The 27724-nt window shown below is 37.6% G+C and overlaps 3 protein-coding genes and 1 pseudogene across 4 annotated transcripts; all 4 read right to left on the bottom strand.

The window, feature by feature from the left end:
* Positions 1–375: 375 nt before the first annotated feature.
* On the bottom strand, positions 376–3416 carry LOC145613491 (early nodulin-like protein 18). Its single transcript, XM_081668607.1, has 2 exons — positions 3033–3416; positions 376–1107 (listed from the first exon to the last, which is right to left on the bottom strand). Exons 1-2 carry the CDS (start codon positions 3226–3228, stop codon positions 653–655), a joined length of 651 nt encoding a protein of 216 aa, XP_081524733.1. The 5' UTR covers positions 3229–3416; the 3' UTR covers positions 376–652.
* Positions 3417–3672: 256 nt separating this feature from the next.
* LOC145613490 (cytochrome P450 76AD1-like) lies at positions 3673–5573 on the bottom strand. Its single transcript, XM_081668606.1, has 2 exons — positions 4670–5573; positions 3673–4502 (listed from the first exon to the last, which is right to left on the bottom strand). Exons 1-2 carry the CDS (start codon positions 5534–5536, stop codon positions 3903–3905), a joined length of 1467 nt encoding a protein of 488 aa, XP_081524732.1. The 5' UTR covers positions 5537–5573; the 3' UTR covers positions 3673–3902.
* Positions 5574–6038: 465 nt separating this feature from the next.
* LOC145615412 (cytochrome P450 monooxygenase 76AD131-like) lies at positions 6039–8266 on the bottom strand (annotated as a pseudogene). The gene is made up of 2 exons (XR_014107270.1): positions 7399–8266; positions 6039–6647 (listed from the first exon to the last, which is right to left on the bottom strand). The product of XR_014107270.1 is annotated as a cytochrome P450 monooxygenase 76AD131-like (transcript).
* Positions 8267–8557: 291 nt separating this feature from the next.
* On the bottom strand, positions 8558–10416 carry LOC145614217 (cytochrome P450 76AD1-like). The gene is made up of 2 exons (XM_081669237.1): positions 9464–10416; positions 8558–9265 (listed from the first exon to the last, which is right to left on the bottom strand). Exons 1-2 carry the CDS (start codon positions 10328–10330, stop codon positions 8660–8662), a joined length of 1473 nt encoding a protein of 490 aa, XP_081525363.1. The 5' UTR covers positions 10331–10416; the 3' UTR covers positions 8558–8659.
* Positions 10417–27724: the final 17308 nt, after the last annotated feature.

The raw sequence follows: 27724 nt of genomic DNA, 5'->3' as shown, positions 1-27724 counted from the left end.
TATTAGATTTAAAAAAAACATGTGTACTTTGTATTACTCTACGATCATATTGATACCGTCTCAATTTTCTTATCTTGGAATACATAGTATCAATCGAAGATTCACCTAATTTATAATACTCCTAGTAATCTCTTACCGCATGTAAATCATTCCACTTCTACCCACAATGAGTACACATATTCATACATGTGTACGATGTGCTTAATTGACTTTGTCAAAACAAAATAATTGATGTTATGTGTTCGCACTCCACAGTATATTGCTAGTACCCTTAGATCTTAGTGGCCTAAATGAAAACTAAATGTATTACAAAATTGTAGGTTACATGTTTAAACCATAAAAACCTCACATACTTCTGTATAACTGTATATAAAGTACTTGTATATATTTCCTCTTAAAGGATCATTTAGAATTATCAAGAATTCAAGATCCGACATGTATAGATGCTAAATGCTAATACTATTCTACTCAATTTAATCCAAAGAGGTAAGGTATCACACTATATCACATCGAAAGAAATAAAAACTTAAAGTATACAAGTGTCTCCCGCCAATAATAATTTCATAGCTCATTGCCGACATCTAAATCCAAAAACTACTTTTCCGAAACTACCCTTTAAAAATGACCTTCAATTATGGGCTTGATTCAACAATCAAAAAACAAAGCCCAAGCCCAAAACAATAAGACTAGCCCAAATCATAGTAACTCCAAATATTCCACCAGCTAGCCTCTCTACTCCATTGTACATGCTTTCTCCTTGACCACCTCCACTTCCTTGAAAAGCCGGGGGAGGCTCGGCTGTTGGCGGTGGAGTGTACAGCGGAGGTGGAGGTTGATTAAGGCTCGGGGGTAGGCCCAAACCTTGACCAACCTTAATGTCAAACCTCATGCCACGTTGGCATTGGATCCCATCCTCGGCATCAGAGAAGAAGTAGTTGGGGCCCACTTTGGTCAATGGCACGGAGATGGTCAATGGCTGATCAAACTTGGTCGCACCCGAGTTGAAGATGAGGGTGTCGTTATCGGAGGAGTCATCGGAGGTGCAGTTGTTGTAAGTATTGGAATTGTATGTTTGGACCACTGTTTGATTAGTGTTGGTATTGAAAACTGCCAAGAAAAAGAAAGAGTGGGAAAGTTTGTTAGTGTTGTGCAAATTGAAATGATTGTAACAGTAAATTTTCCCGGGTAAAACACAAGGAATGAAATTGATTGGAAATTTGGGATGTATACAACTATACAAGTATTTACATTTGGACACTTTGTAAACCACTACTTAAAGATTAGAAATTTAGGATGGGATGACAGTCATAAAGAAATATACGAAATATATATTTTTTAAAAGAAATATATATTTTTTAAAAGAAATATATATTTTTTAAAAAAACACTTTTTTTTTTTTTTTTTTTAATTCTTTTACATAAATTTAACTTTTTTGTATCAAGACAATTATGTAGTACGAGTACTTATTTTGAAATTTTGACACATTTTTATTTTGGTTATTCACCACTCCATTGTCAATTGATCGAGATGTGTTTCATGACAAACTACAAAATACATGTTGCATTCTTATTGGTTTGTAAAATACTTGTCACTTTAAAATTTATTCTTGAAAACGAAAGATCAAGGGATTTATTTCACAGTATAATAATACATTGATATTGCCAATTAGTTAAACAGTGAATCTTCATCAAGTAATATGAATACATGTTTTATTCAACTTAAATTAGCTTATGTGAAGTTAGTTCAAATTATTTGAACTAATTATTACTAATCCAAATTCAGCATATTTTGTTTGGACTAATGATGATTACTGACTACTACTTGACTAGTGAGTAGACTTAGAAAATTTCTTATCTAAACTTATTTTGTAAGTTATTACTCCTTAGAAATTAAGGTCATATCACGATGAAACTTCAACTTTATAAGGGGAGTTTGGTTCACAAAATGGTATGTGTTTGGAATGAGCTTAAGATGATATAGAGTTGGAACTTGATACTTAGGGCTTGTTCATATTTACTGAATTGAGCTGAACTGAACTGAACTGAACTGAACTGATTGGAGCTGAACTGAACTGAACTGAACTGAACTGAACTGATTGGAACTGAACTGAACTGAACTGAACTGAATTGAGCTGAAATGAATATTTTATGTGAGAGGGAAATTAAGAGCTGAACTGAACTGAACTGAACTGAACTGATTGGAACTGAACTGAACTGAACTGATTGGAGCTGAACTGAACTGAACTGAACTGAAATTAAGTAAATGTGAACAGGCCCTTAATACTATGTGTTTTGGTTCAGTTCTAGAATGAAATCTCCTTTTAATTGATACCTAAGGAAATGGAATAAGCCAAACCCACCCCCCCTTAAGGTTTCTAAACCTCATACCTCATGGGATTGAGTATGAGTTTAAAATTTATAGTTTTGACAACTAAACATATGGTATGAGTTTTAGTCATTCTAAACTCATACTTCAAACTTGTATTCAGCGAACCAAACACCCCTAAGTAGTTATCATTTGCTAATTTGACGGTATGTTGTTACTTACTCATTTACTCCTCTATACAAGTATTATTTATTTTGATCAGATCATGAGATAAAAGTATTATCTAACTAATAGCACTAGTAGTGCTAGTTTGCTACTAGTAGTGCACTACACTAGAAAAACAATAAAAATCAACTGACATATACCACATTTCACATTTGGGCCATAAATAGATACCTCAGCCCAATACATACAGCCGCTTCCTCTCCCAATAAAAAATAAATCAACCGTAATTAGCGCACATTTATTCCGAAAAATATCTACTAATTAAATTCTAACACGTAACTTTCCTTAAAAAAAAAAAAAAAAAGATTAATTCTACTGCGTAATTTACAATTTGAGTTAAACCAATGAATAGCAACATTGTATTTGAATGTGATTATAATCTAATTCATGCGAAACATAAGTACAAAAATTAACGATTTTTTCCAACATTAAAAATTAATTCCTAAAGTAAATTAAAGGGAGATGAGATGAGATGAACATACTAAGATAATCGCCGAGGTTGAAGGTTTGAGTGGCAGCCCAAGCGGAGTAATTAGTAGAAGATACATTTGAACTACTATTAAAATACCAACCCGATGGCGGTGGTCCTCCCACCGTGTGGTTGGTGTAACTTACGGCGGATGTTACTCCTATCACGGCGGTTATAACCGCTGCCATTGCCGCCGCTTTCATCGACATTTGTCTTTCTCCGGCGGCTGGTTTATTTTTAGTATGGCTTGTTAGGTGGATGGTTAAGATTAATTTGAGTTAAGCTTATCGTTGTGCGATGTTGAAGAGTAGTATATTTGAAAAGGAAAGGAAAGAACGTGGGGGATGACCACTGCTGCACTTTGGCATGTGACTTGGAGATGACTGTATTCGCTCCGTTTCTTTTTGTTTATTTTTGAAGGGAAATTAAGAAAATGACTATACTCGCTATGTTTTTTTTTTTTTTTTTTTTTTTTTTTTAAGAAAATGACTACACTCGCTATGTTTTTTTTTAAGGGACTTAGTTATTAGTATTGTTAATTGCCGTAATTGATTGGTCCATATGAGTGAAATTTGAGAATATAGGATAATTATTTGTTTGCTAAATAAGGTACAATTGGTTGTATTATGAAAATGTTGTAAAATCTAGGGGTATTGAAATAACAAATTGATGGAGTTTAACACATTGATGGGTGACAAAACTCTTGAGTCTTGACACAACTCCATGTACTCTTATTATACTCCTTTACTATGCAACATAACCAACATTACTATTCACTCACAATACAACATAGTTTTTCAATTATTATACATCATCCAAGAAGAAAACTAATTAAACATACATGATTAACACTTCTCTATTATCAAAGATGCTTGGTTGTTAATCACTTGGGAAGTGGAACAGCTTCAAGTGGCTCAACTTTGTGCAACGCAAGCCCAAACTTCTCTTCAATGTCGATAGCTTTTGGACTTGCCGCATTCCAATTGAATGAATGGATAAGAGTGCCTAACATCAAATGTACCATCCTATTTGCCAGTGGCATCGCTGGACACATCCTTCTTCCTGATCCAAAGGGTATGAGCCTAAAATCTTGTCCTTTGATATCAATGTTTTTCTCTAGAAATCTTTCGGGAGAGAACATATTTGGATTCGGCCAAACATTTGGATCTCGACCAATACACCATGTGTTAACCCAAACAATTGAGTCTTTAGGTATTGAATAGCCACATAACAACACTTCCTCATCAGCCTTGCGAGGTATCAAAAATGGTCCCAATGGATGCAATCTCATTGTTTCTTTCACTATTGCATCAATGTATGGTAAATTTGCGATATCAGATTCTTGCATCATTGATCCATCTTTGCCCAACACTTGGTCCAATTCAATTTGAGCCTTTTCCATTTTTTCGGGATTGCACAGTAATTCTGTCATTGCCCACTCTAGTGCGCTTGATGTTGTATCTGTCCCCGCTATAAACAAATCCTAGGCACACAAACAATTATTATATGATGAGAATACACTTTATAATAATTATATTTTTGAAAGAATTAGGTAAAATAATAAAATATATATATATATATATATATATATATATATATATATATATATATATATATATATATATATATATAAATATAAAACCCCCTTACCACGAGCATATGTCTAATGTCATCAACGCTTAATTCTTGTTCCTTAACAAGCTTAAGTAGAGTACCTAGAACATCATCCTTAACATTTGTTGGATCTTTCAACCTTTCAACGATTATTTCCTCAAAAATTCCAAGCAATTTCTTGAAGTAGCCGCTTGTTCTCTTCAACGCTCCTTGCAAATCCAACTTCTTAAGTAACGGAAATAAATCCGATACATTAGGCCTTCCACACACTTCCAGTATACTCCAAATAAGATCCTTAAACTCTTGTGTATTTGAAGAAACATGGCTAGCTAAATCGATCGAGAAAAATGTGTTAGACAACAAATTTAACGAAGTTGTGAACGCGGCCTTACCAATATTAACAGGCAGACCCTTTTCGGAACATTGTTGTACGTACTCAACTAGCTCTTCCACCTTCTTGCGCCGTATGCCTTGGCTCATATTAAGTTGCCGATTGGTGAACAATTGGATAGTTGCAATCTTTCTAAGATTTTTGCGTTTGGGGCTTACTGATGGAAGCCAAACCATGGAAAATTTATCATGGTTTTCGGCCTTTTCGGCCTCTGAGACATATTTACTTGAAAGGGCTAAGTCATGGTTAAGGAACATTTCTTTGGCTACCTCCGGGGATGATATAACAATTATAGTTTTGCTCCCTAGCTTGAGAGACATTATGGGACCGTAAATTTTCACAAGCTCGGCGACAGCACGATGAGGTTTGTCGCCGAGCTTGAGAATGTTGCCTATTATCGGCCATGGTTTTGGTCCTGGAGGTAGTTTGGATTTACCAAACAATATTTTTGAGAATTGGATGGTGGTGATGAGGATGGCTAGGAGTAATAGTAAAGTGTTGTAGTATTCCATTTTGTGATAAGCTTATTTCCGAAGATCCAACAAACTCTATTTATGAGATAGTTGGATACCTACTCTTTAAAAATTAAATTAGCAGAGGTGGGACACACTAATTAATAAACCAAAACAAATGAACACAGTAAGTTTTAATAATAATCAATCAACTTGAACCGCATATGTCTCTGATCCATTGTACATGTCAATCATGAAACGTGTTACATGTGTATATATATAGAGAGAGATAGACATCTGACATTGTATTATTTGTATATATATATTTGTATGTATGTACTTATTAGTTTAATTTTCCTAAAACCAAAACAAAATACTCCGTAGTACATTGTTTGTACACAATTAAGATATGAATCGTTATTCCATTATACCATTATTTAGCTCAGCGTATTTCTATCAACTTTACTACATAGTACATGCGATGATACGCCTCATATAATACGATGAAAGACAACGTATGCCAGAGTTGTCACAAAATTAAAAGTTACTCCGTATGAGATGATCACCTAAGAAAAGGAATAGCTTCAAGTGGATGAGCTTTTTGAAGCGTCATTCCAAACTTTTCTTCCATATCTAAATCTTCTGGATGTTCTCCATCACCACTCTTCCAGTCGAATGAATGTATAAGAGTAGCCAACATTAGATGCAACATCCTGTAAGCTAATGGCATTCCTGGACACATCCTTCTTCCCGCTCCAAAGGGTATGAACTCGAAGTCTTGTCCCTTAGCATCAACTTCTTTCTCTAAAAACCTCTCAGGTGAAAAACATTCAGGGTTTGGCCATACACTTGGATCGGGGTGACTTATCCACCATACGTTAACCCACAAAGTTGAATTTTTTGGAACTAAATAGTCACATAGTTGTACATCTTTTACAGCCTTGTGAGGAATTAATAATGGAGCCGGTGGATGCAATCTTAATGTTTCTTTCAATATTCCTTGAACATATGGTAAATTTGAAATATATGATTCTTGCATTGATCCTTTCTTGCCAAGTACTTCGTCTAACTCACTTTTAGCCTTTGTCATCTTTGCTGGATTTCGCAATAATTCTGTCATTGCCCACTCTAATGTGATAGAAGTTGTGTCTGTTCCAGCTATAAATAAATCCTAAACATACATTGATAGTATTTAGATAATAACCAATTCCATTTTATGTGTCATGATAATTGGAATTTCAATTGACAAAATTAATGCTTCTATATGTATTTCAAAATATTTCGTTACACACCGTTATAAATAGTAATGGACTGATCAATTTAACCCTAACAATGACCATTTATTTGTCATGTTTAGGAGCTAACAAAAATGAAAATTATGTTGTGAAACAATTTTTAAAAAGTCAAACATAAAATTATTGAATTAATAAAACAAATTAGATGTAGACTATGTCAAACGTACTATGCTTCCACATACGGAGGAGTTCCTACTTACATACATACTTTCATCAGTAAAAGAGGTGCCAATCGGGTTGTGAATCAAGCTCAAGTTGGTTCAACTGGATATACGAAAATCATTTATTGTTTTTGGGTTTTGAGTCGGGACTGGTCATTTCGTGTCAAGACATATCATCAACAAAAATATATTTTAATTTATATGCTGTTTATCGATATACTACCTCCGGTCTAAATTACTCGCAACTTTGGAATATTTTATATCTCACAAATAATACCCCAAAGTTGCGAGTAATTTGAACCGGAGGTAGTATATAATGAGCCCTAGTTGGGTCAATATGACCCGCCACTATTAACTTGGTTGGCCTTGCCTGCTAATTGGACCAGCTAGCTTAGGCTAATAATAGAATCATAAAATTTGCAAAATTTCAATTGAAGAAACATTTTGTAAGATAGATTGAACTTACCACAAGCATATGTTTGACTTCATCAAGGCTTAATTCATTGTTCTCAACAAGCTTGAGTAGAGTGCCTAGAACATCATCCTTAACATCCATTGAATCTTTCAATCTCTCATCAATAATTTTTTCAAAAATCCTCATCAACTTTCGAAAGTAAACGGTATGCCTTTTCAACACACCTTGTATGTCCAAACGTCTAACGATCGGAAATAGATCGGACACATTAGGCCTCCCAGCGTCTTCTACTATATTCCGAGTCAGATCTCAAAACTCTTGCGATTTCGAACAAGTATGGCTAGCCAAATCGATCGAGAAAAACGTGTTCGACAACAAATTTAGAGAGGTAGTATTTCCTACCTTACCAATATCAACAGGCAGCCTATCTTCACAACATTGTCGCACATACTCAACCAACTCGTTGACTTTTTTTTTGCCTTATAACTTGGCTGGAATCAAGCCGTTGACTTGTAAACAATTGAATGGTCATGATCTTTCTAAGATTTCGCCATTTGGGGCATACAGGGAGCCAAACCATTGAAAAAGTATCATGGTTTAACACCCTCCCAATATCAGGGACACTCCTACTAGAAAGGACTAAATCATTTTTCGTAAACATTTCTTTGGCTACTTCTGAGGATGATATCACTATTACTCTGTTACTCCCGAGTTTGAGAGACATTATAGGGCCGTAAATTTTGGAGAGCTCGGCTATAGCACGATGAGGCTTGTCGCCGAGTTGGAGAATATTGCCTATTATAGGCCATGGTTTTGGTCCTGGAGGCCGAGGGAGTTCCGATTTTTTGTGCTTTGAGAGGATGAATGCTAGAAAGATGGTGAAGGGTAGCAAAAAGAGTAAAATTGTGTAAAATTCCATAGGTATGATTTTATGGATCATGTCACATTTCAATGAAGATGGAATGATGAGATTCAAAATGTCACTTTAACTATTAGATTGCTAATGTTCATTACTTTATTAAAAAAAGTCTGTAATGATATAATAATACTATATATTCAATAATGTGTTAGTGATTAAGGAGAATATATATCTCCATTAATAAGCAATAAAATAAGGATACAATCATACGACGACATTAGATAGCACGTAACATTTCATTGATGCTCCATATATTATATCATCAACAATAATAATTATTATTCATAACAAATTTTTCATCAAAACCATGGCAAACTGTTTTCATCAATTTCTTATTTTTATTTTTAATTTAATTTTAATTTAAGTACATTTAGAGAGAAAATGATGTGATCACTACCTAGGAAGAGGAATTGCTTCAAGTGGTTTAGCTTTTTGAAGTGTTAAACCAAACTTTTCTTCCATATCTATATCAATTGGACTTACTTCGCCGTGATATTTCCAATTGAATGATTGAAGAAGAATAGCCAGCATTAGATGTACCATCCTATAAGCCAATGGCATCCCGGGACATATCCTTCTTCCTGCTCCAAAAGGTATAAGTTCAAAATTTCGACCTTTTACATCTATTTCCCTCCCCAAAAATCTTTCAGGTGAAAATATAAGCGGGTCTGGCCATACGCTTGGATCGCGCCCAATAGACCATACGTTCACCCATATTTGTGCATTTTTTGGTACAAAATACCCACATATTTCTACTTTATTTTTAGCCTTATGGGGTACTAAAAATGGGGCTGGTGGGTGTAATCTGAAAGTTTCCTTCACAATTGCTTGGAGATAAGGTAATTTTGAGATTTCCGACTCTTGAATGGTCCCATTTTTTCCAATATTTTGATCTATTTCAATTTGTGCTTTTGCCATCTTTTCTGGATTACGTAGTAACTCAGTCATTGCCCATTCCAATGTGCTGGAAGATGTATCAGTCCCCGCTGCAAACAAGTCCTTATGTAAAATATTGGAAAAAGAGAAACCACATGTTAGATATATCCAACCCAGGGTAAAAACCCAAAACACAACATCTTCTAAATAGATTGTTAGTTATTCAAATAAGTAAAAAAATGATCTAAATATGAATGTTATTGAGGGAAAACAAATAGGTAATAGCTAAAAAAAAAGTACTAGTGTGAGAATAGAGCTTACCACTAGCAAGTGTTTTACTTCATCAAGGCTCAAATTATTATCCTTTATGAGTTTGAGTAGAGTAGCAAGGACATCATCTTTTGGAGCATTTGGTTCTCTTAATCTTTCATCAATAATATCCTGAAAAATCTTCAAAGATTTAGTATAGTTTTCTCTACTTCTTTTCAATACTCCTTGCAAATCCAACCACCTAATTAATGGGAAAAAATCCGAAACATTAGGTCTTCCGATCTCTTCCATGAAACGCCATACAAGTTCCTTAAACTCTTGCAGGTCCGAAGAAGTATGGCTAGCAAAATCCATTGAGAAAAACGTGTTGGACAACAAATTGAGCACGGTTGTGAATCCGGCCTTACCTATATCAACAGGTTGGCCGGTTTCACAACATTGTTGCACATAATTAACTAGCTCTTTCACCTTCTTTAGCCGTATATCCTGGCTATCATTAAGCCGTTGTGAGGTGAATAATTGAAGGGCTAAAATCTTCCTAAGCTCGCGCCATTTAGGGCTAACCGGGAGCCAAACCAAAGAGACCTTTTCATGATTTAAGGCCCTCACAGCATCTTGCACGATCCTACTAGAAAAATCTAGGTCGTGCTTAACGAACATTTCTTTGGCTATTTCCGGGGATGATATCACTATTGTAGTGAGGCTCCCGAGCTTAAGAGACATTATGGGGCCGTAAACTCTTGAGAGCTCGGCGACTGCACGATGAGGCTTGTCGTCGAGAAGAAGCAAGTTACCTATGATAGGCCATGGTCTTGGCCCTGGAGGGTTGATCACTTTTGATTTGCTAAACATTTTAGATATGAACATAATAATGTAAAAGATGGTGAGGAGTAATGTAATAATAATGTAATACTCCATTAGTATTTGATTTAGTAGCTTTAATAATGGATATTATTTTTGGACTAGAAATTTTTGTGAATATATATAATCTAGATCTACGCTAGTTGGCAAACTTCTGTTACACTATTTGGTCCCAAAAATAATTTTCATGCGGATACAGTGTATTGTACTGTTACTATTGTACCCTCCATAATTTTGCGCTACAACTAATTTTGATATGAAATTCGTCAAAGACCATAAAGTTTTTATTGTTGTCTGGAAGGGAATAGGGTGGCGGATATTCTTGCGCATATGGGGGTTAGTCTTCGATAAATTTCGAAACAATATGAAATGGGTCTGGGCAACCCGAACAAGGAGGAGGAGAGTTTGGGCCACAAGCAAGGCTTTGGAGCTTTCATACTAAAACCAATTGGCAATAGTAGGAGTTACTCCTCTACCTTATAAAGTGGAACCACTTCTCCTCTTTCTCCAATGTGGGACACTCACAAGTGATACACATTGGGTTCCAACAGTCTTCAAGAGAGCTGAGAGTGGTTTATTTCGATGATCCTCCAATCGAAATAAAGAACTCTCTTTAGGAGGACCTAGTTGGGGTGGCTTTGCCACATATGGTGATGTAATTTTTCTTTTTGTTTGGGTTTTTCTCTCATTTGCATCAAAAAAAAAGTTTTTATTATCATTCTTTTTATTGCTTACTTTTGAACATTGTTACATAGCTTCTTATTATGATAGTTACATTACTTACATATGATTAAGGTAAGGGGCCATTAATTGTTTTTGGGAAATGTAATGTATAGCGGTGGAGAATATAATAGTCGCGGCTTTAAAGTTCCGACCACTTTTTACTCATATAGAAATTGAGATTCGATAATAATTTAAGTGACGTGAATAAACGTAGGAATTTAAATTGAACAATTATCAAACAATAGAGGGATATTGTTATTTATTTTTGCAGAATTTAACTTAATATATACTTCGTATTATCAAATTGAAATGATTGTCAATAAATTTATATATATTTTTATTTGAATATTAATCCATATAATGAAATGTTTTAATAAATTAAAGGTGCAGAAAATATGATCTAAGAGTTGGATAATTTACTCGATAAGTAGACTAAATTTTGTAACATGGTGGAGTAGGGAGTATAGATGTAGAGATAGATTTTTTTTAAAAAAAATAGTAATGAGGTCTCATCATAAGGTTTTTTATTTATTTATTTTTGCATCCTACACGACATGCACTTGGAGTAGAGGGATAATTAAGAAAATTTCTACTCTGTAATACCTTCACTTGACGAGTTCCAAACTCTAAACCTCTAAAATTTGAGATCAAACCTTATAGTGTGAGTCAAAACTAAATTACTAATTGTAGAGTTAATTTAGGTAAATATATTTAATTGGACTAATACCATTATTGTTGAGGAAATGAAAGTGAAAGGGGCATTTGTGACACTTTATGAATTTGGGCCACATCAATCAAAGATAAGGACCCAAAGTTCTCAAAATAATTTAAATGTTTCACCTAGAAAACAAACTGAAAGACTATTAAGTATTAATATTTACATAAGATGATGCAATCAACTTGGAAGGGCAATTGGCCAATTGCTTGAAGTGGTTGAGCTTTTTGTAGTGTAATACCAAACTTTTCCTCCATATCTAAATCTTTATAACTTTCATTATCATGATATGTCCAATTAAATGCGGACAATGATACACATACATTGGCTGTATGTAGTCCCCACATACATTACCAATTAGAGACTGCCACATCAGCAAGAGCTAAAAAAAGAAGAGGGAAAATAAGCCAATGGCAAACATTAGATGCACCATCCTATAAGCCAACATTATCATGATATGTCCTGTTTCGGGTGAAAACAATAGGACCTTGCCGAAGGTCCAGTGAAATGGTGAAGACTGGGCTCGGTCCAAATGATGTTGGGCCGAGGATTTCCTGCACAGCAAACACACGTAAACTAGCCTCGGGGGTGTTGCCGAGGAAGGCCCCTCCGATGCTAAAGTCAGTACAATGTGTGGAGAGAAAGCTATGCAAGAGAATTAATTGCTTGAGGCTTTGTGTGTATGTGAATGAATATACAAATGTAATATTGATGGCTTTTATACCTTGGCATATATAGGAGAAGTGGGCCTTGGCCCAATTGACTTGCCTTGTGGACTGATCTTGACTTTAGCATAATTGGAGAGTTGAACCTTGACCTTGGGCTTTTAATTGGATCCTTTAATGACTAGGCCCAATTGGACTAAATTGGACCCAAACAACTTGCCCCCCAGACCCGATTTGGAAGGATGACGGGTCGGGTTTAATTAACCAGAAAAAGGAGGGAAGTAAATGATTTAATTAATCCAAAAATTTGAATTTAAACCGCAGTTAATGAAATAACGGCGGCTGGATGGATAATTTGTGGAAGTTGGACGGATAATGGGCGGTTAGTCAAGAGGAAATGTGTTTAACGGTTACTTAGTGAGGTATTTAAGAGAAATTAAAGACGCGGACTCCCAGAATTCCCATTTCTGGAAATATAAGCAAGAGAACCGCTCTCTCTCTCCTCACTTCTTCACAAACACGAACTCCGACTTGCGCAAAACCCTTGAATCCGCATCAAAACTTCCTTGAATCCCCGAGAATTAAGCTTAGAAATTGAAATTCGTCATTCCGAACTCATAGATCGGCAAATTCCGCTTCAAAATAAGGTAATTTCCTTTGATTTTTGTTTAATTTTCTTCGAATTCGAACTCTTTCCCCTTTTTTCGACTTTTTCTTCGAAACTCAACAATGGTGAGAGGAGTTAGAGGTAGGGCCCGTGCTCCAAGAAGGGCAAGGCAATTCCCCGATCCCAGGAACAGGACTAGGACCTGGAATGGACAAAGAGTGGGGTCTGACCCTGCTGAAGGGATTAGGGCGACCCCAATTTCATCGGCGCCTCCTGAAAGAATGGAGGAGCCGAGCGCTTCTGGGCGGGACGAAGAAGTTCCCGCCTATCTTTGGGATGTTCTTCCTGGATTTCAGGAGTGGGAGGACGCTGAAGTAGCCTCAGCCATGATAAAGAACTGTCCCTACCCTTGGTGGATAAAGCATGCCGATGTGTATCGGTTTGCTGAACAAATAGAGCTGCACTATGGCATAATGGAAGCCGATGGATATTGGTGTAGAATGCCCGTTGCATCTGATAGAATCCATCGTCCACCCCCGGGGTACGTGGGGGTGTACACAAGACAGCTTCAGTATGGGCTGAGGTTTCCTCTGGACATATTCGTCCGAGACTTGCTGATCCACTACAGGGTCTCCCTGTGCCAGCTAACTCCTGTCAGCATCCGAAGGGTGATGACGTATTTGTGGGTCTGCAAGTTTTTCAGATACGTGCCAAACCTCCATTGCTTCAAAAAGCTTCATCGGCTAGTGCCAAACATTCAAAGTGGGCACAGAGATCACGGTCCTGGGTGGTACCGAATTGAGTCTCGGCCCCAGTATTTTACAATGTGGCCGAATGACTCCTCAGACAAGGACTGGAGGGGTCAATGGATCTGGGTTAGGGCGCCCACAGATCCTAACCACCCTTACGTCTTCAGCGCTCCCAGGTATCTATCTGAGCCTGACCCTAAAATGGGAAGCCTGGGCCCTCCTGAAGATAGAGGCCCAGATCTGCACCTTAACCAACAAAATATTTTCGGCCGAAAGCCGAACCCTGGGGGCGCTGGGGGCCGAATGAAGTATATCCCGGAGACTTGGCTCCCGGATAACCACTATATTTTCCAAGAGCACATGCTAGCAGCTGTCGGCCTCAGCCGAAAGTTCAGGGATGGTAAGTTTCTTCGGCTGGGGTCGAGGCCTTTATTATTTATTCTTAGCAAGAATTTTTGTTTTGCACTTTCCTGCTGAGCCGATCCAGCATTTTTTATTTTGCTGAACTGATCTTTGCTCCTCTTTTCTTATGCTCAGAGCGAGACGAGACTAACGTTGGCATCGACTACAACCGTCTCGGCATCACCCAAGAGAGAGTTATCATCGATCGGGCCCCCTCTATCACCGATTCGAAGCACAGGGAGGTCCATCTAGATCACTCCCATCTCCAAATCGAGGCTGTTGCCCTGTATTAGAGGCAGAAGCCTTGGTGGAAGAAGAGAGATCCTTGGCTTCAACTGCTAGCTGAGGAACTTGAAGCTGCCCGTACAGCCGAGGAGGTTGCACGGGCTATTGAAGCTTGTGAAGGAGGAGAAGGGTCCTCCAAGGCTGCTGAAGAAGAAGCAGCAGCAAGGGCAGCTGAAGAAGAAGACGAGGCTTTGCTGAAGACTTCGGTTAGTTATACTTAGCTTTTTAGCTTCAAAATTTTTCTTTCTTCTTTCTTTTTTTTTTTTTTTTTACTCACGTTCTTCCTGCCCCCCTGTCTTTTGCAGTCTGAAGAGACTAAAAGACGAAGAGAAGGGAAAGCTCCCGTTCGTCCCGAAGATCAAGTCCAGGAGGAATCCGAAGACTCAGAAATGGACGAACAGCCCCTTCGAAAAAGGAGAAGACGGATGGCCATCATCGGCCCTCACGACTTCCAAACGAGGCCGATGTCTGTCGGCATAAGCATAAGGGAACCTGAGGAAGGCGGTGGATCGCCGAGGGCTCCTCAGCCACCACCCCAGTCTCCGCCGAAGACCCCTCCACCACCTCCTGAGATGGAGGTGGATCAGAAAACTCCCGATCCCAAGGGAGGGGTTCCATCTTAAGAGGTTCAAGAAAGTGCCGGAGGGCACAATGCTGAGAGTGCTGAGAAGACCGTTGCTGAGGGTTTCTCAGCTGATATTGCCCGGGAGGTTGAGGCTTTCGTCCTCAGCCCTGAAGAAGAAGCAGAGGTCATAATCATTGACTCTGCTGAGAAGGAAGAGAAGGCTCCTGAAGAAGAAGATGCTGAGCCCTCTAAGGTTCAAGAAGCTCCTGAGTCTTCCTTCCCTTCATTCCAGACGCTGCACTCTGGAGAGATGGGTTTCTCGGCCCCCCGAATTCCAATTCCAGATCATATCTGGGACCTCATTTGGGGCCAGAACCGAGAAGGTGCTGCAGCCTACTTCGGCAATTTCTCTGGCTTAACCGAAGTAGATAGGGCGAGGATCTGGTCGCTGAAGGCCACTGCTGGGATGGGCGAATCCAGCAGATCAGTTCCAGACCCTGCAAGGTCGAATCAACTGCTGATGATGCAGGTAAATCCTTATCCTTGCTTTTATTTTTCAATTCAGCTCTTCAGTTCAGTTTTTTTTTTTTTTTTTTTTTTTTTTTTTTTTTTTTTTTTTACTGAGTTGTGCCTCTGTTCCCAGTTTGTGCACAATCAGACTCTCACTGTAGAGCTGATAGACTCCCTGCAAGACAGGGTCGACGCCGCCGAACATGCAAGAAAGGTGGCAGTCGAGGAACTGAAGTTTGCTCAGCTGAAGCAAGCAGCGGCTGAGGAGAAGCAGAAGGAGGGGGAAGAATATGAGAAAAAGGCTGTTGAAGCCCTCCAAACCTTCTGCGCTGCAATGGAGAAGGAGGTTTTTCCCCCATTGATAGAAGGGGAAAACTTCCTTCGGGATCATCTGGGAGTGGACATCTCCAAGTTCAAGGCTGCCATTGAGAGCCGAATTCGAGAAGGAGCTGCTGCACAGGCTGAGGTGCAACTCAAATTAGAAGCTCTGGAAGCCAGTAGAATGGCTGCTAAAGAAAAGCTCCAAGCTCAAAATGTCCAACTCTCAGAGGCTGCTACTGCTGCTGAAGCTGAGAAAGCCAAGCTTCAAGAGGCTGAGGATCAGTTAAGGGTCAAAGACGATGAGTTGACCCAAGTGAAGACTGAAGCTTCAAAGGTTCAGCAAGAGCTGAACGAGCAGAAGGATGCCTCCTCCAAGCTCGCTGAAGAGCTGAACCAATCCAAGAAGGACTTGGAGGAGGTACAGAAGAAGCTAGCAGACGCTGAAGCCCTGCTCAAGGTTCGTATCTATACTCAAGAGGAGTATGATATGGGTTTCAAGAATGGGTTCAAAGTGTGCCAAAGACTCTGTCTTCATGCTGAGCTGAAGCTGGACTGGTCCCAGTGTGCTGAATGGGTCCAGGATCCAGAAGATCCCCATATGAAGTTCCCCACTCCTGTTGAAGCTGAGATCCTTGCGGCTGAAGAAGCCGAAGAAGAAGAAGAGAGGAGGGAACTCGAAGCTGAACATCGGGAAATGTAATCCCCCACATTTTAATTTAATTATAATTTAATTATATGTTATTCTTGTAATTATATTTATGGTAATTTCATAAATTAAATTATTTTTATGGAAGGATTTAAATAAACTAGTGTATTTTTATTAATTTACTAGTAGTTCTAACATAACCCAAAACCCAAATACTACTCCTAATCTAATTAGGAAACTAAAGCCCAAATAAAAACCCTTATACTCCTTCTCCTCCCTCAATTCTCACATAAAAAAAAAAACAAAAGAAAAGCCTCCTCTCCTCCTACTGCTTTCACGATCAAAAAAAAAAAAAAAAAAAAACAACAACAAACCTGCTGCTACAGTGCTGCCGCCAGCAGCACCACCTCCCTGCCGCCGCTGCCACCACCGAGCCGCCGCTGCCGCCGCTGCCACCACCGAGCCACCTGCAGCCGCCCCTTCTCTCTTCTTTTTCCTTTTTGGTTTTTCCTCCTCCTTTTGTTAATTCAATTCAAGTTTTAATCTTTGTTCTTAAATTGTTATTATTATGGTTTGATTATACATATGAAGTATAAAAGATTATAAATTTATAAGTTTTAGCATGTCTAATTTATTATATAAAATTTCAGATTATATATGTTGTATAATTTAGGGTTTAAAACTTTTTTTTTTCATGTTTTAGGGCTTGATAACGTACTAATCAAGTTACCAAATTATTCTATGTTTAAATTGCATCAAAGTATCATTATTTTGTTTATATATAAATTTTCAGATTATTAAAGTTTTAATTTTGTGAGCAAAGTATGTTAATTTCATGTTTTAATGCTTCTAATTCTATAAAATAATTATTGTGGGTATTTTATGATTAAAAAGCTTTGAACTTTAAATTACAACCTCAAGTATAAATTTTCAGATTTCATACTTTTTATTTTGAAGCCTCTAATTACATTAAATTGGCATATTTTTGGGTTTTTAACACACTAACTTGCTATATAACAATATTTTCAAGTATTGATGCTTATGGGGTTATTTTATACACTTAGACTAAATTTTCAGATTTATTTACCTACTTTAAAGTTGCTGGAATTTTATATTAAACACTATATTTTCATGATTTTAACACCTAAACTTGTAGTTGGGATGTTGTACTATTAGTTTTGGCTAATTGGATTAATTTAAGGACTTTATTTTAATGGTTTGAGAGGTTTTTAAATACTTTAGTATTGCTGTAATTTTAATTGCTTTGGTATTGATTTATTCTTTATTATTTGGTTTAGGAGAGGACTTTGTAGAAGGTGATTTCTAGTCTTTAAAGTGGCCAATCGAATTGTTTACTCAAGGTACGTACAAGTTACAAAACCTTGCTTTTAGATGCATGTTTAAGGATGGATCGAGAACTTAGTACCATGTCTAGGGATGACTGGGTTAAATTGTATGGTTATACATTGTGAATTTCATTTGATGTGCATTATTTATTATTGCAATTATTGGTTATGTACTAATTATGCAAGGTATGCTTAGAGGCAAAGGTATGTGATTAGTGAAATGATTCAATTATTACTCATTCATGATTTAATGAAATAGGATGAGTAAAGGAATGGTTCATGTCTTATAAGACAAGGTTAAGAGTTTGGGGTGCCTTATGCACTCAAGGTGTTTATACACCGAGGTAGTAAAGGAATGAATAATAAATGTTGCTTGCCACTAATAAATCAAGAATTGAAGTTGAAAAGTTGTTTTACTTGATTGAATTGATATTGGATTGATTGAATTGTTATGCATGTGAGTCATCACCAAGTCTAAACCTGTAAATCACGTAAAGTGCAAGATGGATGAGCAATAAAACTCTGGATTGGTGCACTTCTGGAGTAATGACAATCAGGGGTTGGGGTACATGGGGTATTAGCCGTGTACTTTTCTCGAGGCCGTCTGATCTACGAGTCTCTTATTTCAAATACTTTTTTTTTTATAAAACTAGGAGTTAGGTGAGATCTCATACTAACTACGGTCACGGAGTCGCGCCCGTGGTCGTTGGATGTTTATTGATGTTTCCGAAAGGAGGCATGGGGTTTTTCTTTATTGATGTTCCAAATGGGACATGGGTTGGACAACCTTGTCTATTGCTAAATCCAATGAATAAATTAAAATGAGTTAGCTACTATTAGCTAGTGGAGTCTTAATAAATTAAATAATCGAGTCGTGTGTTGAGTTTGTGATCTAATTATACGTATGATTGTTTATTAGTAGCATGTTAAGTACTTCCTTATTTTATTTTGCAGCTTGTATGTACTCAGCTTTGCTGATTGCGTGCTTTTGTGTGTGTGTCCTTCTTTGGTCATGGCCTTCGCCTTCAAATGGCCCTGTGACGATCCAATTTTTACACTTGTAATATTGGGGAGCAGAATAACCACAGGTTCTCTCACATGCAGCATTCATCAGGGTTGTGGGATCTTGAGTAGAGAGTTGGTTGCTTGTTTTCGCATTTCTTGCAAGTTTGATTTTATTTAACTCGATTTTATTTGACACTATTTCTCTTGGTCTAAGTTTGTTTTAACACTGAATTTTAATTACTTACTTTTACTTTTGGGTTTTGAATAAGGGCCTTAAAGGTTCCAACTTGTAATACTTATTTTGATTTAAATACTTTGCTTTGAGGTTTATTTAAACTGTTTTGGTTTTCCGCTGCTAACTTCTGTAATAGCCTTAACGTTTGAACACGTGGCGGTAGCACACCAGTAATTCTCTTGGATTTGCTCAGGTTATTTACAGGTTTCTCACAGGTTCTTAAGAGAGAATTATTGGGGTGTTACAAAGTGGTATCTGGGAGCTTAGGTTTAGATTTAATTACCACTAAAGCCAATTAGCTTAATATGTCGTAGGCGCCTAACTAATTAACATTGAGGATTTAAGTTCAAAGGCTAAAGTGATTTTTCGGAACTTAGTATGTTTGAAACGTTTTATCTAAAATGATTTTGAAGTCTATTTCGTCCATTTGGTGAGCTTTGGGTAGACTTAAGAAGGGAATGCATGCATATTCCATACATATCTTTACATTTTATTGTCACTTGAAGTGTCATTTTTCTTATTTATCTAACATGTAGTAATTACTGTCTTAATTGATGTGTTTTGTGATGTGCTTGTGTTATGCTTTTGTATGTTCGTTGCATTGGGATGACGTAGAAAGGAGATGAGTGACTCAGTAAGCACGTCTGGAAGCACGAATAATGCTATTAGGAACAACCCTGTTGTTGTGTCTGAGGATGAGAATGATGCGCGAAGTGAAGATACCTTAGAGAGGTTTGAAAAGACTATGACGCCAGATAATCCTGATGAAGAAGACTACCAGTATATACATGAGTTTAAGACTGCGAAGAATAAGAAGCATAAGATTAAAACTTATACAAGAATGTTCCATGACTATACCCTTATTGACTTTCCAGATGAGGATAACCTTGAATGGCTACAACCACCACTGGAAGATCCAAATGCGGGAAAGAGAGCTACTAGGAATCCTAATCCGCTTCACAAGTATATAACTATTGAAGATTCAGATGATGAAAAGGATCCCGATTTTGATGTCAATAACTATGACGAAAAGAAAGATAGGAACAACAATGTGATACCTTGAGATTTTTTTTATATATTTTTTTTTTTAGGGTAGAGTTAGCATGAATAAGGCAATTTGCCATTAATAATAGTTATTAGGACTTTATTATAGTATGCTTTAGATGATTGATTTAAATAAGTAGCTAGAGCTATAGAGTTATTATTCTTTGGAATTCATACTTTTATTTAGGTTATAATAAAGTCATTATTTTATATTAGAAGTTTCATTTTACTAATATTTGGGAGCCAAAGAAAGTTAAAGTTTGTGAAATAAAGATTTTAAGATATCTCTTTTGGGAATGATTAAGCTAGTAAGAGTGACGTGGTATGGGGAATATTTTCTTAACTTTATTTTATTTTGTGTGTGAATTGTGTTTATATTTGTATGATTCTACTTGGGACAAAGGGGTGCAAAGCAAGGTGCCCTTTTGAACCAATATATGTGATATTTATTATGATGATTCTGTGAGTATATGCGTATGGTATTTGAACTAGAGTATGATATCCCTAAATTTTCAGGCGTGAAACTACCATGGCCAATAACGCCGCCCTTGCTGAAGCCATCCGAATGTTGGCAGAGAATCTGAACCAAAACCGAGGGGATCAACTTGACCCCCAGGCAGAAATGTTCAAGAAGCTAGCACAAGTGAGACCCCCAGTGTTCAAGGGAGGTGCTGACCCCACCTTCTTAGAGAACTGGATGCGTGAGTTTGACAAATTGTTTGTGGCACTGAACTGCCCTGATAATTTGAAGGTGGATCAGGCAGCCATGTATCTTAAGGACGAAGCTGACATTTGGTGGAGAGATAACTGTGAGCTGGTGAAAGCCAAGCCTAACTTTGGGTGGGAGGTATTCAAAACCGCTTTAAGAGACAAATTTTACCCTCCTTTCCTAAAGAAACAAAAAGCCCAGGAGTTCATAAACCTGGAAATGGGGCAGATGACAATCTCTGAGTATTACAATAAGTTTATGGCACTTGCTAGGTTTGCCCCTGAGGTAGTACCCACTGAGGAACTGAAGGCTCAGAGATTTGAGCAAGGGTTAACTGACCAACTACAAAAAGACCTAGCTGGAAAAGTATTTAAAACACTTGATAAGGTATATGAGAGAGCTGCCCACATGTACCACCTAAATTCTAAGAGTGTGGGAGAGACTGCCAAGGCCGGGGAAAAGAGGAAGGATTTTGGGAGACCAGAGCACCAAAGTAGCTATAAGAGGCCTAGGAATGGGAACTCATTTGATAGAGGTGACCAAACTGCTAGCAACTCTTCTACTGTTAGCAACGGAGAGAGAACCTACCATTGTAAGAGGTGTAGGAGAAACCACCCTGGGAGAGATTGTGATGGGAATTTAGTGACTTGTCGGTTCTGTAACAAGAAGGGGCATAGGGAATATGAGTGTTACACCAAACAGAAACAACAGGGAAATGGTGGGAATGGTGGGAACACTCAACAGAGGCCTAACAATTTCAACAACCAGGGGAACAGGGGAAATGGTCAGAATGGGAAGTTTGGCAATGGTAGCAACAACAACAACAGATCTGGCAACAGCAGCAACAACTCAGGCAACAACAACAATGGTTACCAGGCAAGAAACAACACTCCCGGACGCTTGACTGTGATGAGCAAGGGAGAAGCTGAGAGGTCCTCAGATGTAGTTACTGGTACTTTTTCTATTCATTCTGCCTCTGTCAACACCTTGTTTGACTCTGGAGCAGCTTACTCTTTCATTTCTACTTCTGTTGTGCGCAAATTAAACTTAACTGAGTCCAGTCATGTTGATGTGTCGGTTAGTCTGCCTACTGGCAAACTTGTCCATTGTAATAGAATATTCAAAGGCTTGCCTTTGAAAATAGGAGAAGCTATCTTTCCTTCGAATCTTATTGAGTTTAATCTAGGGGATTTGGATGTAATTTTGGGGATGGATTGGCTGAGCTCGTACAAGGCCAAGATAGACTGTGAGATGCAGAGGGTGCAGTTGAGAGATCCTTTGGGTAAGACGGTGTCATATAGACGTTTAGGGAAGCCTAAGGGTTTTGGGATTATTTCTGCTTTGAAGGTCAAGAAGCTAGTGAGTAAGGGATGTCCATTGTACTTTTGCTGTGTCCAAGATTTGAGTATGAGTGAGAGTAGGCGGATGGAGGATGTATCCATTGTGAATGAGTTTTTAGATGTTTTTCCAGAAGAGATTTCAGGAATGCCACCTAAGAGGGAACTTGAGTTTACCATTGATTTAGTCCCAGGAGCTGCACCTATCTCAAAAGCACCTTATAGGATGGCACCAGCTGAGATGAGTGAGCTAAAGGCTCAATTACAGGAGTTGTTAGACAAGGGGTTCATTAGGCCTAGTGCATCACCTTGGGGAGCACCTGTGTTATTTGTGAAAAAGAAGGATGGAAGCTTGAGGCTATGTATTGATTACAGAGAGCTGAATAATGTGACTGTGAAGAATAAGTACCCTTTACCTAGGATAGATGACTTGTTTGACCAGCTAAAGGGGGCAAGTGTGTTTTCGAAGATTGATTTGAGATCGGGGTATCATCAGTTGAAGGTTGCAGATAAAGACATTCCAAAAACAGCCTTTAGAACTCGATATGGGCATTATGAGTTTACTGTCATGCCTTTTGGGTTAACCAATGCACCAGCCATATTCATGGACTTGATGAACCGAGTGTTTCATGAGTATTTGGATAAGTTTGTGGTTGTATTCATTGATGACATTTTGGTGTATTCGAAGAATGAGGAAGAACATGCTGAGCACTTGAGAACTACCCTTGAAACCCTTAGAAAGAACAAGTTGTACGCTAAGTTTTCTAAGTGTGATTTTTGGTTGGAGAAAGTTGCATTTTTGGGGCATTACATTTCGAAAGAGGGTGTATCTGTGGATCCTGCGAAGATTAAGGCAGTAGGTGAGTGGCCAACACCTAAGAATGTGACTGATGTTCGTAGTTTCTTGGGATTAGCTGGGTATTATAGAAGGTTTGTTAAGGATTTTTCGAAGATAGCTAGACCCATGACTACCCTTATGAAGAAGCAAAGTAAGTTTGAGTGGAATGAGAGTTGTGAGTCAGCTTTTCAAACCCTCAAAGAGCGATTGACTACTGCACCAGTGCTAGTATTGCCTGATGGGAGAGAAGGATTCGAAGTGTATAGTGATGCTTCGAAGCATGGTTTGGGATGTGTATTACAGCAGAATGGAAAGGTTATCGCATATGCATCGAGACAACTGAAGAAACATGAGGTCAATTACCCTACCCATGACTTGGAGCTTGCAGCTGTTGTGTTTGCCTTGAAGATTTGGAGGCACTACCTTTATGGTGTTTCTTGCAAGATCTTCACAGACCATAAGAGCCTAAAGTACATCTTCACCCAAGATCACTTGAATATGCGGCAACGTAGATGGCTAGAGTACCTCACAGACTACCATGTCCACATTCAGTATCATGAGGGAAAGGCAAATGTAGTTGCTGATGCCCTTAACAGAAAGTCGAGTCATAATGTCAATGCTTTAATTGTGGCTAATGAGTTGTGTGAAGATATGAGGAGACTGAACCTTGAGGTTATCAATCAAGGAGAGTTAGAGGGATTACTGAGTGCTTTAACCATCCAACCTACCATATTTGAGGAGATTAGGGAAAAGCAACTGGAGGATGAGTCGTTTCAGAAGATTAGGGATCGGGTGACTAGTGGTGCGGAGACTGAATTCAAGATTCATGAGGATGGGAGTCTGAGATATAAAGAGAGATGGTGTATACCACAGAAGTGCGAGGAGATTAAAAGAAAAATCATGGAGGAGTGCCATAATACACCTTATTCAGTTCACCCCGGGGGAGATAAGTTGTATAAGGACTTGAAAGAGTTCTATTGGTGGCCGAATATGAAGAGAGAGGTAGCTGAGTTTGTATCCAAGTGTCTGACATGCCAGAAGGTGAAGATAGATCACAAGAGACCCATGGGAAAAGTACAACCCTTGGAGATACCGGAATGGAAGTGGGATTCTATATCCATGGACTTTGTGACAGGCCTACCCAAGACTCGTTCTGGGAATGACACGGTTTGGGTGATTGTGGATAGACTTACTAAGTCAGCGATGTTCATTCCTATCAAAGAGACCTGGAAAAAGAAGCAGTTAGCAAGTGTCTATGTGAAGAATGTAGTTCGGTTGCATGGAGTTCCTAAGGACATAGTGTCAGATAGAGATTCGAGGTTTCTATCAAAGTTTTGGCAAAAAGTGCAGGAGAACCTTGGGACAACATTGAAGATGAGTACTGCTTTTCACCCTGCAACAGATGGTCAGACTGAGAGAACAAACCAAACTATGGAGGATATGTTGCGAGCTTGTGCTTTAGATTTCCAAGGAAGTTGGGAGGATCACCTACCTTTGATAGAATTCTCCTACAATAACAGTTACCATGCAAGCATCAAGATGGCACCTTTTGCAGCATTGTATGGAAGGAAGTGCAGAAGTCCAGTTTGCTGGAATGACTACAGTGAACGGGTTACTTTGGGTACAGATTTCATTGAGGATATGGTGGGCAAGGTGAGACTAATCCAGTCGCGTATCAAGGCAGCACAAGATAGACAAAAAAGTTATGCTGACTTGAAGAGGAGAGATGATGAGTTTAATGTTGGGGACAAGGTCTTTCTGAAAGTTTCTCCAACAAAAGGTGTGATGCGATTTGGCAAGAAAGGGAAACTTAGTGCTAAGTATGTAGGGCCATATGAAATCCTCCAACGTGTGGGAAAGGTGGCTTACAGATTGGCTTTGCCAATGGAGTTTGAGAAAATGCATGATGTGTTTCACATTTCCCAGCTAAAGAAGTACGTGCCTAGTGAAACCCATGTTTTGCAACCGGAGACTATTCAATTAGATGAGTCTCTAACTTATGAAGAAAGATCAGTAAAGATACTAGATCACAAAGTGCGCAGTACTAGAAACAAAGATGTGAAGATAGTGAAGGTCCTTTGGTCTAATCAGGAATATGAAGAAGCCACTTAGGAGGCCGAGGAAGAAATGAGGAACAAGTATCCCGAGTTATTTGACGAGGTGAGTTACGAGGGCGTAACTCTTTTCTTTTGAGGGGGGAAGAATGCGATGTAATTTCGCGCTTTTACCTTAATTATACCATTTATTGCTTGATTTTGCACGTTTTTGCATGTTTTTGGTTATCATTATGCATTATTATTGCGTTTACATACAATAAAAGTATGTACACTTAAGCCAAATATGAGTTCATTGAGTACAAAGTCCGATTTGTTAAGTATGTTTGTTAAGAAGCAAGCAATTTACAGCAATACAAAACACAAAAAGTTTGAACGATTTTGAAAAATTATGGTTTTTGGGTTAAGTTTCGAGGGCGAAACTTCTTTTAAGAGGGGTAGATTGTAATCCCCCACATTTTAATTTAATTATAATTTAATTATATGTTATTCTTGTAATTATATTTATGGTAATTTCATAAATTAAATTATTTTTATGGAAGGATTTAAATAAACTAGTGTATTTTTATTAATTTACTAGTAGTTCTAACATAACCCAAAACCCAAATACTACTCCTAATCTAATTAGGAAACTAAAGCCCAAATAAAAACCCTTATACTCCTTCTCCTCCCTCAATTCTCACATAAAAAAAAAAACAAAAGAAAAGCCTCCTCTCCTCCTACTGCTTTCACGATCAAAAAAAAAAAAAAAAAAAACAACAACAAACCTGCTGCTACAGTGCTGCCGCCAGCAGCACCACCTCCCTGCCGCCGCTGCCACCACCGAGCCGCCGCTGCCGCCGCTGCCACCACCGAGCCACCTGCAGCCGCCCCTTCTCTCTTCTTTTTCCTTTTTGGTTTTTCCTCCTCCTTTTGTTAATTCAATTCAAGTTTTAATCTTTGTTCTTAAATTGTTATTATTATGGTTTGATTATACATATGAAGTATAAAAGATTATAAATTTATAAGTTTTAGCATGTCTAATTTATTATATAAAATTTCAGATTATATATGTTGTATAATTTAGGGTTTAAAACTTTTTTTTTTCATGTTTTAGGGCTTGATAACGTACTAATCAAGTTACCAAATTATTCTATGTTTAAATTGCATCAAAGTATCATTATTTTGTTTATATATAAATTTTCAGATTATTAAAGTTTTAATTTTGTGAGCAAAGTATGTTAATTTCATGTTTTAATGCTTCTAATTCTATAAAATAATTATTGTGGGTATTTTATGATTAAAAAGCTTTGAACTTTAAATTACAACCTCAAGTATAAATTTTCAGATTTCATACTTTTTATTTTGAAGCCTCTAATTACATTAAATTGGCATATTTTTGGGTTTTTAACACACTAACTTGCTATATAACAATATTTTCAAGTATTGATGCTTATGGGGTTATTTTATACACTTAGACTAAATTTTCAGATTTATTTACCTACTTTAAAGTTGCTGGAATTTTATATTAAACACTATATTTTCATGATTTTAACACCTAAACTTGTAGTTGGGATGTTGTACTATTAGTTTTGGCTAATTGGATTAATTTAAGGACTTTATTTTAATGGTTTGAGAGGTTTTTAAATACTTTAGTATTGCTGTAATTTTAATTGCTTTGGTATTGATTTATTCTTTATTATTTGGTTTAGGAGAGGACTTTGTAGAAGGTGATTTCTAGTCTTTAAAGTGGCCAATCGAATTGTTTACTCAAGGTACGTACAAGTTACAAAACCTTGCTTTTAGATGCATGTTTAAGGATGGATCGAGAACTTAGTACCATGTCTAGGGATGACTGGGTTAAATTGTATGGTTATACATTGTGAATTTCATTTGATGTGCATTATTTATTATTGCAATTATTGGTTATGTACTAATTATGCAAGGTATGCTTAGAGGCAAAGGTATGTGATTAGTGAAATGATTCAATTATTACTCATTCATGATTTAATGAAATAGGATGAGTAAAGGAATGGTTCATGTCTTATAAGACAAGGTTAAGAGTTTGGGGTGCCTTATGCACTCAAGGTGTTTATACACCGAGGTAGTAAAGGAATGAATAATAAATGTTGCTTGCCACTAATAAATCAAGAATTGAAGTTGAAAAGTTGTTTTACTTGATTGAATTGATATTGGATTGATTGAATTGTTATGCATGTGAGTCATCACCAAGTCTAAACCTGTAAATCACGTAAAGTGCAAGATGGATGAGCAATAAAACTCTGGATTGGTGCACTTCTGGAGTAATGACAATCAGGGGTTGGGGTACATGGGGTATTAGCCGTGTACTTTTCTCGAGGCCGTCTGATCTACGAGTCTCTTATTTCAAATACTTTTTTTTTTATAAAACTAGGAGTTAGGTGAGATCTCATACTAACTACGGTCACGGAGTCGCGCCCGTGGTCGTTGGATGTTTATTGATGTTTCCGAAAGGAGGCATGGGGTTTTTCTTTATTGATGTTCCAAATGGGACATGGGTTGGACAACCTTGTCTATTGCTAAATCCAATGAATAAATTAAAATGAGTTAGCTACTATTAGCTAGTGGAGTCTTAATAAATTAAATAATCGAGTCGTGTGTTGAGTTTGTGATCTAATTATACGTATGATTGTTTATTAGTAGCATGTTAAGTACTTCCTTATTTTATTTTGCAGCT

Source organism: Chenopodium album, chromosome 25 (genome assembly GCF_948465745.1).
Source record: "Chenopodium album chromosome 25, dcCheAlbu1.1, whole genome shotgun sequence".
Taxonomy (NCBI): Eukaryota; Viridiplantae; Streptophyta; class Magnoliopsida; order Caryophyllales; family Amaranthaceae; genus Chenopodium; species Chenopodium album.
Note: the sequence above shows the minus strand (reverse complement) of the source record. Positions and strands in the feature narration are given on the sequence as shown.

Bases quoted from the DNA above. Each gene is read 5' to 3' on its own strand.
- LOC145613491 (XM_081668607.1), bottom strand. From the start codon at position 3,228: ATGTCGATGAAAGCGGCGGCAATGGCAGCGGTTATAACCGCCGTGATA. The intron at 1,108-3,032 runs GTATGTTCATCT...TTTTCTTGGCAG, and splicing joins CAACCTCGGCGATTATCTTA to TTTTCAATACCAACACTAAT.
- LOC145613490 (XM_081668606.1), bottom strand. From the start codon at position 5,536: ATGGAATACTACAACACTTTACTATTACTCCTAGCCATCCTCATCACC. The intron at 4,503-4,669 runs GTAAGGGGGTTT...TTGTGTGCCTAG, and splicing joins ACATTAGACATATGCTCGTG to GATTTGTTTATAGCGGGGAC.
- LOC145614217 (XM_081669237.1), bottom strand. From the start codon at position 10,330: ATGGAGTATTACATTATTATTACATTACTCCTCACCATCTTTTACATT. The intron at 9,266-9,463 runs GTAAGCTCTATT...ATTTTACATAAG, and splicing joins AAGTAAAACACTTGCTAGTG to GACTTGTTTGCAGCGGGGAC.